The sequence below is a fragment of the Salvelinus namaycush genome, chromosome 9 (genome assembly GCF_016432855.1).
Source record: "Salvelinus namaycush isolate Seneca chromosome 9, SaNama_1.0, whole genome shotgun sequence".
Lineage (NCBI taxonomy): Eukaryota > Metazoa > Chordata > Actinopteri > Salmoniformes > Salmonidae > Salvelinus > Salvelinus namaycush.
The window spans coordinates 228,105-247,847 of record NC_052315.1 but is presented as its reverse complement, the minus strand read 5'-3'; the positions used below and the strand labels follow the sequence as shown (position 1 = coordinate 247,847).

Below are 19,743 nucleotides of genomic sequence, written 5' to 3'. Positions count from 1 at the left end.
GTGGGGCAAAAAAGTATTTAGTCAGCCACCAATTGTGCAAGTTCTCCCACTTAAAAAGATGAGAGAGGCCTGTAATTTTCATCATAGGTACACTTCAACTATGACAGACAAAATGAGGGAAAAAAATCCAGAAAATCACATTGTAGGATTTTTTATGAATTTATTTGCAAATTATGGTGGAAAATAAGTATTTGGTCAATAACAAAAGTTTCTCTCAATACTTTGTTATATACCCTTTGTTGGCAATGACAGAGGTCAAACGTTTTCTGTAAGTCTTCCCAAGGTTTTCAAACACTGTTGCTGGTATTTTGGCCCATTCCTCCATGCAGATCTCCTCTAGAGCAGTGATGTTTTGGGGCTGTTGCTGGGCAACACGGACTTTCAACTCCCTCCAAAGATTTTCTATGGGGTTGAGATCTGGAGACTGGCTAGGCCACTCCAGGACCTTGAAATGCTTCTTACGAAGCCACTCCTTCGTTGCCCGGGCGGTGTGTTTGGGATCATTGTCATGCTGAAAGACCCAGCCACGTTTCATCTTCAATGCCCTTGCTGATGGAAGGAGGTTTTCACTCAAAATCTCACGATACATGGCCCCATTCATTCTTTCCTTTACACGGATCAGTCGTCCTGGTCCCTTTGCAGAAAAACAGCCCCAAAGCATGATGTTTCCACCCCCATGCTTCACAGTAGGTATGGTGTTCTTTGGATGCAACTCAGCATTCTTTGTCCTCCAAACACGACGAGTTGAGTTTTTACCAAAAAGTTATATTTTGGTTTCATCTGACCATATGACATTCTCCCAATCTTCTTCTGGATCATCCAAATGCTCTCTAGCAAACTTCAGACGGGCCTGGACATGTACTGGCTTAAGCAGGGGGACACGTCTGGCACTGCAGGATTTGAGTCCCTGGCGGCGTAGTGTGTTACTGATGGTAGGCTTTGTTACTTTGGTCCCAGCTCTCTGCAGGTCATTCACTAGGTCCCCCCGTGTGGTTCTGGGATTTTTGCTCACCGTTCTTGTGATCATTTTGACCCCACGGGGTGAGATCTTGCGTGGAGCCCCAGATCGAGGGAGATTATCAGTGGTCTTGTATATCTTCCATTTCCTAATAATTGCTCCCACAGTTGATTTCTTCAAACCAAGCTGCTTACCTATTGCAGATTCAGTCTTCCCAGCCTGGTGCAGGTATACAATTTTGTTTCTGGTGTCCTTTGACAGCTCTTTGGTCTTGGCCATAGTGGAGTTTGGAGTGTGACTGTTTGAGGTTGTGGACAGGTGTCTTTTATACTGATAACAAGTTCAAACAGGTGCCATTAATACAGGTAACGAGTGGAGGACAGAGGAGCCTCTTAAAGAAGAAGTTACAGGTCTGTGAGAGCTAGAAATCTTGCTTGTTTGTAGGTGACCAAATACTTATTTTCCACCATAATTTGCAAATAAATTAATTAAAAATCCTACAATGTGATTTTCTGGATTTATTTTTCTCATTTTGTCTGTCATAGTTGAAGTGTACCTATGATGAAAATTACAGGCCTCTCTCATCTTTTTAAGTGGGAGAACTTGCACAATTGGTGGCTGACTAAATACTTTTTTGCCCCACTGTATACAATTACAGCATTGTTAGAGGCATTCGATTTAACCCCCTAGAGTCGACTGACGCACCGGTGCGTCAATCTAAGTTAAAAAAAAAATCTGAATGGTTTGACCTACAAAAACTGTTCTCCATTTTGTTCTACAAGTGTCACGGGACCCGTCTGAAGGTAACCGTTACTGGTTTAAAAAAACAAATGGAAGTATGAAGGTAGTTTTATACCCCAAAAAAGGAGATAAATATGTGTATAAAGAAAAAGCTAAATATTTCCCAAGTTTTTTAAATATTTGCAAGATTTAGGACAAACACTTCAAAACATTGTTTCCTCTTATTTATATTTTTGACTGTCCTTTTCGCCATTTATGAACGTGTTATTCAATGCGTTTCTAAGGGTTATTTTATCAAATCATTTTTTAGATGTATTTTTTTTTATACATAAAGGGGTCCTAAAATGTAGAATTTGCTAAATGGTCCATAGTATGACCATCTTAAAACAATTCCATATGTCAGCTTTAGAATGAACTGAATAAAAACACACTCAATCATAGATCCAGGTCGCAATTGTAAATGAGAACTTGTTCTCAACTTGCCTACCTGGTTAAATAAAGGTGAAATAAATAAATAAAATCTGGTGCCTGTAGAGAAGCACAGAGGATGCGTCCCAAATTGAACCCAAAATGGAACCTTATTCTCTATATCGTGCACTATGTAGGGATTAGGGTGCCATTGTGGACAGAACCCAGAGACTCCCACTTTAGGTAGGAGATGAGGAGGAGTTTAAAGAAACACAAAGTAGCCAGACACCCCAAGGGATTAACAGCATCTCTGTGTGAGTCATTTATACCCATCGAACAACAGCTGGCGAACTAGGAAAACACAAATGCTATACATCTTCATAAATTTACTGAATGTGTTTGCTTCTCTGTGTTTACATCACTCTGCTGCTTGAAGCTTGAAGCGGAGTGAATACTAACGACTTTGTTTGCTTGGAATAATGAAGTAGATTCAAGGAGAAGAAGACTAAATTAATCAAAATCTTTCATTTAAATGAACAAGGAACCAGTTGGTTGATCTCCTCCCCTGCTGTAAAGCTGTACATAACAGTCTGGTTCCAATTAAAGCTAGAGAGACTTATGTATACAGGCTGAGATGGGAGACGGAGGGCATATCAGGAACCAGTTGGTTGATCTCCTCCCCTGCTGTAAAGCTGTACATAACAGTCTGGTTCCAATTAAAGCTAGAGAGACTTATGTATACAGGCTGAGATGGGAGACGGAGGGCATATCAGGAACCAGTTGGTTGATCTCCTCCCCTGCTGTAAAGCTGTACATAACAGTCTGGTTCCAATTAAAGCTAGAGAGACTTATGTATACAGGCTGAGATGGGAGACGGAGGGCATATCAGGGAAAGGCACACCCTATCCCTAATTCTCTTGGCCTTAGTCCTTCAATGTGCGCAGATCTGAAAGGTGTGGATAGGTATAAAGTATACACATGTCCAACGTTTTAATACGGGCTGTGTTGATACATGCTCTCTTTAATCAAACAGAACGAGGAATCAAGAGAGTTGAAACAGAAGGATATGTTAAGGTCACAGTCTAGCGAAGCACTCAGAGAAGGAGTAGGAGTCTCCAGACAGAGCAGAGCATCCAGTATGGGAGATTGGACACTTCAGAGAGACCAACCTCATTGGGTGAGAACAGCCCTACTGTGTCAATGAACACCGCCTCGGGCTTTCTGCTCTGCTCTGATGACGAGTGCTTGGAAGTAAATCCACATTAATGCATCAACATAAAAACTATTTGCTTTTCAAGTCTATTTAAACTTGCTCAACCACTGAAAATATGGAGGATATCCAAATCCATAGAGTTAAACAAATCCAAGAGGGATTCCCTTCCTATCTTTTCCATTTAACTCTTCTGTGACAGCATGGGCAGCACCATAGAAGGTTCATTAAAGAACATACAGTTAATTCGAGAAAGTATTCAGACCCTTTCACTTTTACCACATTCTGTTACGTTACAGCCTTATTCTAAAATTGATTAAATAAAAAAAAGGTCCTCATCAATGTACACACAATACCCCATAATGACATCACAATACCCCATAATGACATCACAATACCCCATAATGACATCACAATACCCCATAATGACATCACAATACCCCATAATGACAAAGTGAAAACAGGTTTTTTGACATTTTTGCAAATGTATAAAAAATAAAAAATATAGAAATGCCTTATTACATAAGTAGTCAGACCTTTTGCTATGAGACCTGAAATTGAGCTCAGGTGTACCCTCTTTCCATTGATCATCCCATGATATGTTTCTACAACTTGATTGGAGTCCACCTGTGGTAAATTCATTTGATTGGACATGATTTAGAAAGGCACACACCTGTCTATATAAGGTCCCACAGTTGACAGCGCATGTCAGAGATAAAAACAGGCCATGAAGTCGAAGGATTTGTCCGTAGAGCTCCAAGACAGGATTGTGTCGAGGCACAGATCTGGGGAAGGGTACCAAAACATTTCTGCAGCATTGAAGGTCCCCAAGAACACAGTGGCCTCCATCATTCTTAAATGGAAAAAGTTAGGAACCACAAAGACTCTTCCTAGAGCTGGCTGCCCGGCCAAACTGAGCAAACAGGGGAGAAGGGCCTTTCTCAAGCAGGTGACCAAGAACACAATAGTCATTCTGACAGAGCTCCAGAGTTCCTCTGTGGAGATGGGAGAACCTTCCAGAAGGACAACCATCTCTGCAGCACTCCACCAATCAGGCCTTTATGGTAGAGTGGCCAGACAGAAGACACTCCTCAGTAAAATGCACATGACAGCCCACTTGGAGTTTGCCAAAAGGCACCTAAAGACTCTCAGACCATGAGAAACAAGGTTTGGTCTGATGAAACCAAGATTGAACTCTTTGGCCTGAATGCCAACCATCACGTCTGGAGGAAACCGGTCACCATCCCTATGGTGAAGCATGGTGTTGGCAGCATCATGCTGTGGGGATGTTTTTTAGCGGCAGGGACTGGGAGACTAGTCAGGATCGAGGGAAAGATGAACAGAGCAAAGTACAGAGAGATCCTTGATGAAAACCTGCTCCAGAGCGCCCAGGACTTCAGACTGGGGTGAAGGTTCACCTTCCAACAGAACAATGACCCAAAGCATGTCGTGGAAAATTGCAAGATTATGTTATAATGCTTGTATTGCATTATAATGGTTGTTTTATAGAATATTCTGTTAACTATTGTGTGTTCTACTGAGGATGGGCCTCTATGAGATAACACTGACAGGAGATTTACGATGTCTTTGGGTGATAAAACCTAAAGAGCATTCCAGAGAACATGAGCTAATGGTTCTGTTCTATACCGTACCAGGGAGAGACGGTTCCAGTTTGGAGTAGGAGGGCCAGACACTGGTCTTTACAATGAAAACTGTTGAAACAGCAGTAACTGTCTGTCTGCTTTGTTTAATAGATATCTTTCATACAGATCTTAACCTTTGTGAACTGTTCCTAAGATCTGTGGTTCGTCATGTAAGTTGAGAGGGGTGTATCTTGGCTATAAAATATCTTTGTACATTTCTGTTGGTACTTTTCAATGGTTCATTAGAGAGAGCGCATCATTGAAAGTCAAAAGCTCTTATTATTAAAGATGTAGTTTAAGTATAACTCTGACTGGTGTGTGAAGTTTGTAACTCTCCTCATTTGGTAAAGCATAAATATGCCACCACAGCACACAGCCAAGACAACGCAGAAGTGGCTTCGGGACAAGTCTCTGAATACCCTTGAGTGGCCCAGTCAGAGCCCGGACTTGAACCCGATCAAACATCTCTAGAGAGACCTGAAAAACGCTGTGTAGTAACGCTCCCCATTCAACCTGACAGATCTGCAGGGAAGAATGGGAGAAACTCCCCAAATACAGGTGTGCCAAGCTTGTAGCGTCATACCCAAGAAGACTCGAGGCTGCAATCACTGCCAATGGTGCTTCAACAAAGTACTGAGTAAAGGGTCTGAATAATTATGTAAATGTTATTATTTTTTATACATTTGCTAACATTTCTACAAAACAGTCTTTTCTTTGTCATTATGGGGTATTGTGATGTCATTATGGGGTATTGTGATGTCATTATGGGGGATTGTGATGTCATTATGGGGGATTGTGATGTCATTATGGGGTATTGTGATGTCATTATGGGGTATTGTGTGAAGATTGATGAGGGCTGTAACGTAACAAAATGTGGAAAAAGTCAAGAGGTCCCTACTTTCCCAATGCACTGCAGGTACGTACCATTGTTGACTTCCCTCTAGTGCAAAGTATCATTAACCTAACCCTAACCTAACCCTGACCTAACCCTGACCTAACCCTGACCTAACCCTGACCTAACCCTGACCTAATCCTAACCTAACCTGAATAGCTGACCTGTTAAATGATGTCTGTTAATGTGTTGATGTCTTACGTTCTTGGGGGAGAACACGCCCACGGTTCCTAACCTAACCCTAACCTAACACTAACCCAACCCTAACCCTGACCTAACCCTAACCCTGACCTAACCCTGACCTAACCCTGACCTAACCCTAACCTAACCCTGACCTAATCCTGACCTAACCCTGACCTAATCCTAACCTAACCTGAATAGCTGACCTGTTAAATGATGTCTGTTAATGTGTTGATGTCTTACCTTCTTGGGGGAGAACACGCCCACGGTTCCTAACCTAACCCTAACCTAACCCTAACCCTAACCCAACCCTAACCTAACCCTAACCTAACCCTAACCTAACCTGTTAAATGATGTCTGTTAATGTGTCGATGTCTTACCCTAACCTAACCCTAACCCTAACCTAACCTGATTAGCTGACCTGTTAAATGTTAATGTGTTGATGTCTGACCTTCTTGGGGGAGAACACTCCCACGGTTCCTCCGTCTTCCCTCATAGCCACGCCCATCTCAGCCAGCAGGGCCTCTCTGTGGAAGAGAAGGGACAGTTGTACAACGGCCCAGGGTTGGGGTCAATTCAAATTCAAATCTGTCAATTCAGGAAGAGATTGGAATTTAAAATGTAAAACTTTCTAAATAAATAGTTTCTCCTTTTTGGCTTATTGAAAAGTCAATTAAAAGAAAAGCCCTTTTTTCAATTATTGAACTTTTATTTCATTTTACTTCCTGAATTAACTTAATTTAATTTGAATTGACCCCAACCCTGCAGCGGTCTCCTATTCTTCCATGTTCCTTGGATCCGGAGACTGTATGGGCTGTCCTTATAATCTATACTGTAAAACTGTATGGGCTTTCCTTATAATCTATACTGTAAAACTGTATGGGCTGTCCTTATAATCTATACTGTAAAACTGTATGGGCTTTCCTTATAATCTATACTGTAAAACTGTATGGGCTTTCCTTATAATCTATACTGTAAAACTGTATGGCCTTTCCTTATAATCTATACTGTAAAACTGTATGGCCTTTCCTTATAATCTATACTGTAAAACTGTATGGCCTTTCCTTATAATCTATACTGTAAAACTGTATGGCCTTTCCTTATAATCTATACTGTAAAACTGTATGGGCTTTCCTTATAATCTATACTGTAAAACTGTATGGCCTTTCCTTATAATCTATACTGTAAAACTGTATGGCCTTTCCTTATAATCTATACTGTAAAACTGTATGGCCTTTCCTTATAATCTATACTGTAAAACTGTATGGCCTTTCCTTATAATCTATACTGTAAAACTGTATGGCCTTTCCTTATAATCTATACTGTAAAACTGTATGGCCTTTCCTTATAATCTATACTGTAAAACTGTATGGGCTTTCCTTATAATCTATACTGTAAAACTGTATGGCCTTTCCTTATAATCTATACTGTAAAACTGTATGGGCTTTCCTTATAATCTATACTGTAAAACTGTATGGCCTTTCCTTATAATCTATACTGTAAAACTGTATGGCCTTTCCTTATAATCTATACTGTAAAACTGTATGGGCTTTCCTTATAATCTATACTGTAAAACTGTATGGCCTTTCCTTATAATCTATACTGTAAAACTGTATGGGCTTTCCTTATAATCTATACTGTAAAACTGTATGGCCTTTCCTTATAATCTATACTGTAAAACTGTATGGCCTTTCCTTATAATCTATACTGTAAAACTGTATGGGCTTTCCTTATAATCTATACTGTAAAACTGTATGGCCTTTCCTTATAATCTATACTGTAAAACTGTATGGGCTTTCCTTATAATCTATACTGTAAAACTGTATGGCCTTTCCTTATAATCTATACTGTAAAACTGTATGGCCTTTCCTTATAATCTATACTGTAAAACTGTATGGCCTTTCCTTATAATCTATACTGTAAAACTGTTGGCCTTTCCTTATAATCTATACTGTAAGTAGAGATGTGGAAGTTGTAGTAACTCACCTTTCCATTCTGATGGCTTCTGTCCTGCGAAGTTTCTCCTCCCAGGTCTCATTGAGCTCAGCAATGATCTTCTCCGTTTCCTGATGAAATCCCCCCCAAAAATATGACAAAAAGTTGTGAACCCTCCAGTGTTCAATACGTGGGACAGAGGGTATTATGTCTGACTGTAATAAATTACTTAATCAATAAATAAATTAATTAATTAATTAATTCATCAATCAATCAAGCGATCAATTCACCTTGAGTCTCTCGATGGCCTCTTCGCTTCCGGGGCTGAACATGATACGGTCGTGGAGGCTGGCGATGGATCCGGCGCGACTGGACAGGGCGGACAGAGAGGGGGAGGGGCTCATCCCCGTCGTGGCATTGGTCACTGTGGAGAGATCATCCTTTTGATTGACAGCTTGGCGATTATTGTTATTGTTCTTGAAATCGGATAGGTCTGTCAGGGGAGGGGGCGGGACAGAGGAAACAGGGGGTGGTGGTGGGGGGGGGTAGGAAGTGGGGATTAGCGCAGGGACAGGGAGGTAAGAGAGACGTGGAGAGAAGCGGACAGAAAAGGACGAGAGGAGAAGGAAAAGTAGAAAAGAAGAAAGAAAGAAGAAGAAGAAGACATGAAACTAATCTGAAACACAAAGAGAACATTTAACCGCGAGGAAGAAACACACAAGGAAAAGAAGACAAGAGCAGCACTGTATGCAGAAAGCCATACACAGAGAAGAAGAACGTAAAAGATACGGCAGTATGGGCATACAAGTGCAACTGGAGGTGGTGGGGGGGGGACTAATCATGAAAGAAAACAATATAACATCAAGGCAAATCCAAAGTATGGCGTCAAGCTTCAAGCAAAGCGTTTATCAGTCAGTAAGGCCATTCAGAATCATCCTCAACTCAACACTGTCATCCATCATTATCAGTCAGTAAGGCCATTCAAAATCATCCTCAACTCAACCCTGTCATCCATCATTATCAGTCAGTAAGGCCATTCAAAATCATCCTCAACTCAACACTGTCATCCATCATTATCAGTCAGTAAGGCCATCCAAAATCATCCTCAACTCAACCCTGTCATCCATCATTATCAGTCAGTAAGGCCATTCAAAATCATCCTCAACTCAACACTGTCATCCATCATTATCAGTCAGTAAGGCCATTCAAAATCATCCTCAACTCAACCCTGTCATCCATCATTATCAGTCAATAAGGCCATTCAGAATCATCCTCAACTCAACACTGTCATCCATCATTATCAGTCAGTAAGGCCATTCAGAATCATCCTCAACTCAACCCTGTCATCCATCATTATCAGTCAGTAAGGCCATTCAGAATCATCCTCAACTCAACCCTGTCATCCATCATTATCAGTCAGTAAGGCCATTCAGAATCATCCTCGACTCAACCCTGTCATCCATCATTATCAGTCAATAAGGCCATTCAGAATCATCCTCAACTCAACACTGTCATCCATCATTATCAGTCAATAAGGCCATTCAGAATCATCCTCAACTCAACCCTGTCATCCATCATTATCAGTCAGTAAGGCCATTCAGAATCATCCTCAACTCAACCCTGTCATCCATCATTATCAGTCAATAAGGCCATTCAGAATCATCCTCAACTCAACCCTGTCATCCATCATTATCAGTCAGTAAGGCCATTCAGAATCATCCTCAACCCAACACTGATGTCCCTTCCTGAAGGCTCTGAGGTTAGTTCCCTATCGCATGGTACTACATGCTTTGACTCTATTCAATCCACAGACCAATAGCAACACTCTGAAAGGAAATATGATTTTTAGTTTGCATAGCGCGCACATGTTAGCAGAAAGTCCTATTCGGTCCATATCAAACCACCCAGGAAGGAAATATGATATGCATCAAACAGGCATTACCTGTGTATTAACCAATCTGCATCCAGGATCCAAACTAACCGTTTGTTTATAATAAATCTAATGATGTAATACCACGGGAAGAGCAAACACACAATACCACAATACCGAGAGGTTTCCTTCCTCACATCAAACTCTCCATCAATGAAATCTAATGATGAAATACCATGGGAGGAACCATAGAAGATTTATCTAGACTGGAGTGCTGTGGGTGCACCTAGACACTACTACTTTGGATATCATATGTCGTCTAAAAGCTAGTGAGGTTCACTAACATGCTCTGAAAGCTACTGTAAAAAAAAAAAAAAAAAAAAAACGATCGTTAGTAAATCGATCACTGGATCAGGGAAATTACAAACGGAGGCCGACCAAAACTGATAACAAAATAGAACAAGGACTGACTGTAATGTGCTGTACAGTATATTGAGGTTGAGATTCTTTGTTAATCATGGGAAGAGCACACATCAAGACCATCTACAGTAATGATAGGGATGTGGTTTCCTTCCTGGTCTCTCCACAGTACTATACTTCAGAGAGAGGGGATGTGGTTTCCTTCCTGGTCTCTCCACAGTACTATACTTCAGAGAGGGGATGTGGTTTCCTTCCTGGTCTCTCCACAGTACTATACTTCAGAGAGGGGATGTGGTTTCCTTCCTGGTCTCTCCACAGTACTATACTTCAGAGAGGGGGGATGTGGTTTCCTTCCTGGTCTCTCCACAGTACTATACTTCAGAGAGGGGGGATGTGGTTTCCTTCCTGGTCTCTCCACAGTACTATACTTCAGAGAGAGGGGATGTGGTTTCCTTCCTGGTCTCTCCACAGTACTATACTTCAGAGAGAGGGGATGTGGTTTCCTTCCTGGTCTCTCCACAGTACTATACTTCAGAGAGAGGGGATGTGGTTTCCTTCCTGGTTTCTCCACAGTACTATACTTCAGAGAGAGGGGATGTGGTTTCCTTCCTGGTCTCTCCACAGTACTATACTTCAGAGAGGCGATGTGGTTTCCTTCCTGGTCTCTATCCACAGTACTATACTTCAGAGAGAGGATGTGGTTTCCTTCCTGGTCTCTCCACAGTACTATACTTCAGAGAGAGGATGTGGTTTCCTTCCTGGTCTCTCCACAGTACTATACTTCAGAGAGGGGGGATGTGGTTTCCTTCCTGGTCTCTCCACAGTACTATACTTCAGAGAGGGGGGATGTGGTTTCCTTCCTGGTCTCTCCACAGTACTATACTTCAGAGAGAGGGGATGTGGTTTCCTTCCTGGTCTCTCCACAGTACTATACTTCAGAGGGGGGATGTGGTTTCCTTCCTGGTCTCTCCACAATACTATACTTCAGAGGGGGGATGTGGTTTCCTTCCTGGTCTCTCCACAGTACTATACTTCAGAGAGAGGGGATGTGGTTTCCTTCCTGGTCTCTCCACAGTACTATACTTCAGAGAGAGGGGATGTGGTTTCCTTCCTGGTCTCTCCACAGTACTATACTTCAGAGAGGGGGATGTGGTTTCCTTCCTGGTCTCTCCACAGTACTATACTTCAGAGAGGGGATGTGGTTTCCTTCCTGGTCTCTATCCACAGTACTATACCTCAGAGAGAGGGGATGTGGTTTCCTTCCTGGTCTCTCCACAGTACTATACTTCAGAGAGGGGATGTGGTTTCCTTCCTGGTCTCTCCACAGTACTATACTTCAGAGAGGGGATGTGGTTTCCTTCCTGGTCTCTCCACAGTACTATACTTCAGAGAGAGGGGATGTGGTTTCCTTCCTGGTCTCTCCACAGTACTATACTTCAGAGAGAGGGGATGTGGTTTCCTTCCTGGTCTCTCCACAGTACTATACTTCAGAGAGGGGATGTGGTTTCCTTCCTGGTCTCTCCACAGTACTATACTTCAGAGAGAGGATGTGGTTTCCTTCCTGGTCTCTCCACAGTACTATACTTCAGAGAGAGGGGGTGTGGTTTCCTTCCTGGTCTCTCCACAGTACTATACTTCAGAGAGGGGGATGTGGTTTCCTTCCTGGTCTCTATCCACAGTACTATACTTCAGAGAGAGGGGATGTGGTTTCCTTCCTGGTCTCTCCACAGTACTATACTTCAGAGAGAGGGGATGTGGTTTCCTTCCTGGTCTCTCCACAGTACTATACTTCAGAGAGGGGATGTGGTTTCCTTCCTGGTCTCTCCACAGTACTATACTTCAGAGAGGGGATGTGGTTTCCTTCCTGGTCTCTCCACAGTACTATACTTCAGAGAGGGGATGTAGTTTCCTTCCTGGTCTCTCCACAGTACTATACTTCAGAGAGGGGATGTGGTTTCCTTCCTGGTCTCTATCCACAGTACTATACTTCAGAGAGAGGGGATGTGGTTTCCTTCCTGGTCTCTCCACAGTACTATACTTCAGAGAGGGGATGTGGTTTTCTTCCTGGTCTCTCCACAGTACTATACTTCAGAGAGGGGATGTGGTTTCCTTCCTGGTCTCTCCACAGTACTATACTTCAGAGAGGGGGGATGTGGTTTCCTTCCTGGTCTCTATCCACAGTACTATACTTCAGAGAGAGGGGATGTGGTTTCCTTCCTGGTCTCTCCACAGTACTATACTTCAGAGAGAGGGGATGTGGTTTCCTTCCTGGTCTCTCCACAGTACTATACTTCAGAGAGGGGGGATGTGGTTTCCTTCCTGGTCTCTATCCACAGTACTATACTTCAGAGAGAGGGGATGTGGTTTCCTTCCTGGTCTCTCCACAGTACTATACTTCAGAGAGAGGGGATGTGGTTTCCTTCCTGGTCTCTCCACAGTACTATACTTCAGAGAGGGGATGTGGTTTCCTTCCTGGTCTCTCCACAGTACTATACTTCAGAGAGGGGATGTGGTTTCCTTCCTGGTCTCTCCACAGTACTATACTTCAGAGAGGGGATGTGGTTTCCTTCCTGGTCTCTCCACAGTACTATACTTCAGAGAGGGGATGTGGTTTCCTTCCTGGTCTCTATCCACAGTACTATACCTCAGAGAGAGGGGATGTGGTTTCCTTCCTGGTCTCTCCACAGTACTATACTTCAGAGAGAGGGGATGTGGTTTCCTTCCTGGTCTCTCCACAGTACTATACTTCAGAGAGGGGATGTGGTTTCCTTCCTGGTCTCTCCACAGTACTATACTTCAGAGAGAGGGGATGTGGTTTCCTTCCTGGTCTCTCCACAGTACTATACTTCAGAGAGGGGATGTGGTTTCCTTCCTGGTCTCTCCACAGTACTATACTTCAGAGAGGGGGGATGTGGTTTCCTTCCTGGTCTCTATCCACAGTACTATACTTCAGAGAGGATGTGGTTTCCTTCCTGGTCTCTCCACAGTACTATACTTCAGAGAGAGGGGATGTGGTTTCCTTCCTGGTCTCTCCACAGTACTATACTTCAGAGGGGGGATGTGGTTTCCTTCCTGGTCTCTCTCCACAGTACTATACTTCAGAGCGGAAGGAAGGTCTCATTGATAAGCATTTAGAACATGGGGTGTCCCATGTGGCACCCTATTCCCTATATAGTGCACTACATTTGACCAGGGCCATAGGGCTTTGGACAAAGTGTCACGACTTCCGCCGAAGTTGGTCCCTCTCCTTGTTCGGGCGGCGTTCGGCGGTCGACGTCACCGGCTTTCTAGTCGCCACCGATCCATGTTTCATTTTCGTTTGGTTTTGTCTTCATCATACACACCTGGTTTCCATTCCATTAATTATGTTCCTTATTTAATCCTCTGGCTTCCCTCTCTGTTTTTGTGCGTTATTGTTTGTCATGTGGGTTTCTCGTTGTTCATGCTTTTGTTGATTGTATACGTTCCTTGTTGGAATCTTACCTTTTATTGAGTAAATCTTGGATTATTACTCAGGACTGTGTCCTGCGCCTGCCTCTGCATTTATTCCATTTTACCAACGGCCTCACACAAAGGTAGTAGGGAATACGATGCCACTTGGGACGAACCCGTGTACTGTATATGATGAGGAAATTCCTTGTCAATCAAGATTTTACTAGTAGATTCATCACACTGAAATATAGGTGATTTTTTGTCTCAGAATTTGTCTCAAATATCTACTTCGCAGGCTATGAATTTATCAGAGTGCACAATATAGTGAAAGGTATATGTAACCTTGTAGGGAAAACAATGAGTCTTAGCACTGCAGGTAGGTATGTGTTGCTATACCGACACACAGAGAGTCAACGTAGACACAGACCCGAATCACCAGTCTGGGTCCTTCCTGTTGCCCCTGCCAGTCAAGAAGACACATGTAACATTTCTGACACCCTAAAGTCGGTGGCCATCTGTTTGGTAATACTGGTATGAAACACAGCAGCAAAACACCAATTTCCTGTGATATAAAGGACAGCTGGGTACGGTTGCATAACATATATTAAGTGTTTACCTTATTCAGGAATCATTTCCCGTTACCTCAGGGAATTGTTTAAGAAGTGTCGCATAGAGCCGCTGTAAAAAAATACTTCCTTAAAACAAAACATACCGCCGTAGGTCGTAGGTCGTAGGTCGCCTTCCTGAACTCTGGACACCAACGATGAAGCTAATGTCTGTCCACAAGAGCATCTCTACAGCACCAGAGGGAAACAGCACCTACTGTCCAAGCCCAGAAATGCATCTAATATCTCTTAGGTATTTTCTAGCAGATAGCCGACTAACAACCAGGCTGACATCTAGGGCAAGTCTGCCTGAAGGCCACATGTACTTGTTGATCTGGTACATACATGTGTACATAATTGATCGTGATCAATATTTTCCTTGGCATTTTGAATAACCTTTGATTATCTCACTGATTAGTCATTAATCAATTCATTAATAATCAACGATTAACACATTACTCTGGTGCTGCAAGAGAGTACATCGATTAACACATTACTCTGGTGCTGCTAAACGTGCAATGGAGCGAAGCGTACAGAGGACAGCCATGAACACAGCAGGTGAGCCAAATTAAGAAACATTAACACACATTTCAAACCAGCAACGTCCGTGCCGGGAGGCCCCTTGTACGCTGAGAGAGAAAAAAAACAGAAAACAGAAAGACAGGAGGAGGAGGAGAGAGAGGGAGAGAGAGTGAGAGAGAGTGAGAGAAAGTGAGTGAGACAAGTGAACAACACTGTGAGAGATTCCATCAGTCACTCAGTGTAAGATGAGCATAGCTTACTGGTGTTGCTTTAAGGGCCCCTACTAAGGGCCCCTCACTCAGACCTCCATCTGAGAATCAAGCTACTCAAATGTACAGTTAATTATCCGAATGCATATTTGCAGTTTCCTTCCTACACCAGTCGGTAGTCTGTAGGCTACATAAGGGGGCCCACTATACGTCTTTTCCAACTGTACGACGGCTGGCTGAGTGAGGTTCTGAAAACAAACTGCTATAGGTCGCCTTTTCTGAGCTCTGGACACCAACGATGAAGCTAATGTCTGTCCACAAGAGCATCTCTAAAGCGCCAGAGGGAAACAGCACCTAGTGTCCAAGCCCAGAAATGCATCTAATATCTCTTAGGTATTTTCTAGCAGATAGCCGACTAAAAACCAGGCTGACATCTAGGGCAAGTCTGCCTGAAGGCCACATGTACTTGTTGATCTGGTACATACATGTGTACATGATTGGTCGTGATCAATATTTTCCTGGGCAATAAGAAATCATCTTTGATTATTTAACTGATTAGTCATTAATCTGGTGCAGCAGAGACTACAGCTATAAGAACTTGCTGTCGAGGCTAAGCAGCACGGAGCGAAGACTAGAGAGGACAGACAAAGAAATAGCCTATAGCCAAACTAAAAAATTGTAGAGAGGGAGAGAAAGACCATAGAGGGAGAAACAGTAGAGAGAAACAGTAGAGAGAAACAGTAGAGAGAAACAGTAGAGAGAAACAGTAGAGAGAGAAACAGTAGAGAGAAACAGTAGAGAGAAACAATAGAGAGAAACAGTAGAGAGAAACAGTAGAGAGAAACAGTAGAGAGAAACAGTAGAGCGAGAAACAGTAGAGAGAAACAGTAGAGAGAGAAACAGTAGAGAGAAACAGTAGAGAGAACAGTAGAGAGAAACAGTAGAGAGAAACAGTAGAGAGAAACAGTAGAGAGAAACAGTAGAGAGAAACAGTAGAGAGAGAAACAGTAGAGAGAAACAGTAGAGAGAAACAGTAGAGAGAGAAACAGTAGAGAGAGAAACAGTAGAGAGAAACAGTAGAGCGAGAAACAGTAGAGCGAGAAACAGTAGAGAGAGAAACAGTAGAGAGAGAAACAGTAGAGAGAAACAGTAGAGAGAAACAGTAGAGAGAGAAACAGTAGAGAGAGAAACAGTAGAGAGAAACAGTAGAGAGAGAAACAGTAGAGAGAAACAGTAGAGAGAAAACAGTAGAGAGAAACAGTAGAGAGAGAAACAGTAGAGAGAAACAGTAGAGAGAGAAACAGTAGAGAGAGAAACAGTAGAGAGAAACAGTAGAGAGAGAAACAGTAGAGAGAGAAACAGCAGAGAGAAACAGCAGAGAGAGAAACAGCAGAGAGAAACAGCAGAGAGAAACAGCAGAGAGAAACAGCAGAGAGAAACAGCAGAGAGAAACAGCAGAGAGAAACAGCAGAGGGAAACAGTAGAGAGAGAAACAGTAGAGAGAAACAGTAGAGAGAGAAACAGTAGAGAGAAACAGTAGAGAGAGAAACAGTAGAGAGAGAAACAGTAGAGAGAGAAACAGTAGAGAGAGAAACAGTAGAGAGAAACAGTAGAGAGAGAAACAGGAGAGAGAGAAACAGTAGAGAGAAAACAGTAGAGAGAAACAGTAGAGAGAAACAGTATAGAGAGAAACAGTAGGAGAGAAACAGTAGAGGAGAAACAGTAGAGGAGAAACAGTAGAGGAGAAACAGTAGAGGAGAAACAGTAGAGAGATGAACAGTTAGAGGAGAAACAGTAGAGAGAAACAGTAGAGAGAGAAACAGTAGAGAGAGAAACAGTAGAGAGAAACAGTAGAGAGAGAAACAGGAGAGAGAAACAGTAGAGAGAGAAGCAATGAGTGAAACGTTATCTAAAGACACCTTTCTCAGAATAGAAGGCAGACGGAGGACGCGAGATCAGGTGGTACCATTCTAGCCAATGAGAGGGCAGATTGCGTGTGAACAACAGGCACCACTTCGATATGAAGTGTTTTTCATAAAGTTGCCAGGATGTAACTCATCCTACTTACCAGTACACTCAGCAACCGAACAACTACGAAACGTATATATTCTAGCAAATAAGCCTTTACAAATGTTTGTTAACCAAGTTCGACACTCTCCAAACAAAAGCATTTGGTCATATTTGTCTCTCTCGTTGTGTCTCTTCCTCTCTGGTCTGACTCAGTAATTACTATAGCTCCAGCCTTGGGCCAATCAGTGTCATTTTTAAATGACAGATCTCTATGGCAAGACACGTTATTCACCCACAAGTTTTGTCAAAGGACGAGTGCTGTCTGAGATATCGCGTGTGACTAAAGTGTGAACGAAAGGGCAACGAACGGAGGATGGTGACCGATCCATCGACAACAAAGTAAGTATTAGTATTTTGTAGTGGTCTCTATGATGTGTCACCACTAACCTGCCAGGGCTGCGTCCCAAAATGCACCATATTCCCACATAGTGCACTACTTTTGACTAGAGTCCTATGGCACCCTATTCCCTACATAGTGCACTACTTTAGACACGTCCCAGATTACAGAGCCCTTTGCTGTGATCCATTAAGATAAAACAGAAGAGGGATATTGATTCAGGAAGCTTCTCTACTGGAAGCACAAAGCTTGACATCAGTTCAGCTTTAGGATAAGATATTAGCCAAGATCTGAGACCATTAAAACTGTAGACTCCTCCCACTGCTCTGTCCATCCATCACTATGGCAACCTACTCCTCCGAGAGTCATCAAGCACTCTGAAATCTATAATCTCATTTAAGGGAGATAACACTGACTGTAAGACAGCAGAGAGAGACAGAGAAGAGAGAGAGAGAGAGAAGAAGAGAGAGAGAGAGAAGAGAGAGAGAGAGAGAGAGACAGAGAGAGACAGAGACAGGAGAGAACAGAGACAGAGAGAGACAGCAGAGAGAGAGACAGAGAGAGAGAGAGAGAGAGACAGCAGAGAGAGAGAGAGACAGAGACAGAGAGAGAGAAGAAGCCCTTAAATTGAAATGGAGACAAACAGAGACAAAGATAGAAAGAGAGAGACAAACAAGAAAGAGAGAGACAAAGAGAGAAAGAGTGAGACAAACAGAGAAAGAGAGAGACAAACAGAGAAAGAGAGAGACAAAGAGAGAAGAGAGAACAAACAAAAAAGAGCGAGACAAAGAGAGAGAGAGAGAAAGAGAGACAGAAAGCCCCATTTTCTCTGGAGTTGAAGGGGCGGACCCGCACCGCCACCTTCACAGAGGCCCCGGACATGGTGCCTCCTGCCTAGGACCAGCCTGCACAGAGCACCTCTCAAAACGGGCCCAAACACAGAGTCCGGGAGACGGGTATAGCAACACCTGAAATAAAAGAAGAAGAGTCCGGCTTTATTTTGAAGTGCATCACTTCTTTATTTGAGATGCATCAAGGCTTTATAAAGCCTTCATATAGACTTCATAAGCACGACATAGATGCCTCACAATTCATATTACTGGAAGCATTAGGTATTGCCAGAGCTATATATCTAGAGAATTACGGACATTGATGTTTCTGCAATGAGCTCAGCGGTCTAAGGCACTGCATCTCAGTGCTAGAGGTGTCACTACAGACCCTGGTTCGAACCCGGGCTGTATCACAACCGGCCGTGATCGGGAGGCCCGATAGGGCGGCGTACAATTGGCCCAGCGTCGTCCGTGTTAGGGGAGGGTTTGGCCGGGTTAGGCTGTCATTGTAAAATAAGAATAGTTCATAAAATAGTTCATAACTGACTTGCCTAGTTAAATAAAAGGTTAAATAAAAATAACCATGGCACTATTTTCCATGGCAGCCATATTAGCTCCTCGCGGGCAATATTGACCAATAGCTGTTCACAGAATTTTTTTAATTTAAACAATGCTATGTACAAGACTCCAAATGCACGTCATTAATGGATAAATGGAATGCTAAATAAAAGTTGCTAACATGTCATCCATTTTAAAAGTTGGCCCAACTCTCTAAATATGACCCTGGGTATCGCTAGTATAAATGTCTTAGTTGTTACTATTTAAGGCAGGGGAGCAAATTTGGTTTTAGAAGTGGGGGGGGGACAAAACAGCCTACCCGACCGTTCGGAGGTGTCCGAATGTGCGGGGGAGGGGGGGCATGTCACCCCAGTCCCCAGTGAAAGTTGCGTCCCCGGTTTAAGGTATTGATTTGATGCAGTTATGAGTGTATAAACCCTACAATTGGTTTCCAATTGAATAAGTTCCCCACTGAATGAAATAGAACAAGGCAACACTAGACATGTCATCCCCCATGAATGATGAGGTCACGTCTGGTTCGTACATGTCGTCCCCCATGAATGATGCAGTTACGTCTGGTTCGTACATGTCGTCCCCCATGAATGATGAGGTCACGTCTGGTTCGTACATGTCGTCCCCCATGAATGATGCAGTTACGTCTGGTTCGTACATGTCGTCCCCCATGAATGATGAGGTCACGTCTGGTTCGTACATGTCGTCCCCCATGAATGATGCAGTTACGTCTGGTTCGTACAGTCATCCCCCATGAATGATGAGGTCACGTCTGGTTCGTACATGTCGTCCCCCATGAATGATGCAGTTACGTCTGGTTCGTACATGTCGTCCCCCATGAAAGATGCAGTTACGTCTGGTTCGTACAGTCATCCCCCATGAATGATGCAGTTACGTCTGGTTCGTACATG

The 19,743-nt window shown here is 43.0% G+C and overlaps 1 protein-coding gene across 1 annotated transcript in view; it reads right to left on the bottom strand.

Moving 5' to 3' along the window:
- Nucleotides 1–19,546, bottom strand: part of LOC120053569 (kinesin-like protein KIF1A) — a 101,322-nt gene extending 81,776 nt beyond the window's left edge. The window contains exons 1-4 of the mRNA XM_039000700.1: nucleotides 19,318–19,546; nucleotides 8,258–8,460; nucleotides 8,019–8,098; nucleotides 6,484–6,559 (exon numbers count right to left, since the gene is read on the bottom strand). Of these exons, the coding sequence (XP_038856628.1) occupies nucleotides 6,484–6,559; nucleotides 8,019–8,098; nucleotides 8,258–8,460; nucleotides 19,318–19,546 (588 nt within the window). The remainder of the gene's footprint in view (nucleotides 1–6,483; nucleotides 6,560–8,018; nucleotides 8,099–8,257; nucleotides 8,461–19,317) is intronic.
- Nucleotides 19,547–19,743: the final 197 nt, after the last annotated feature.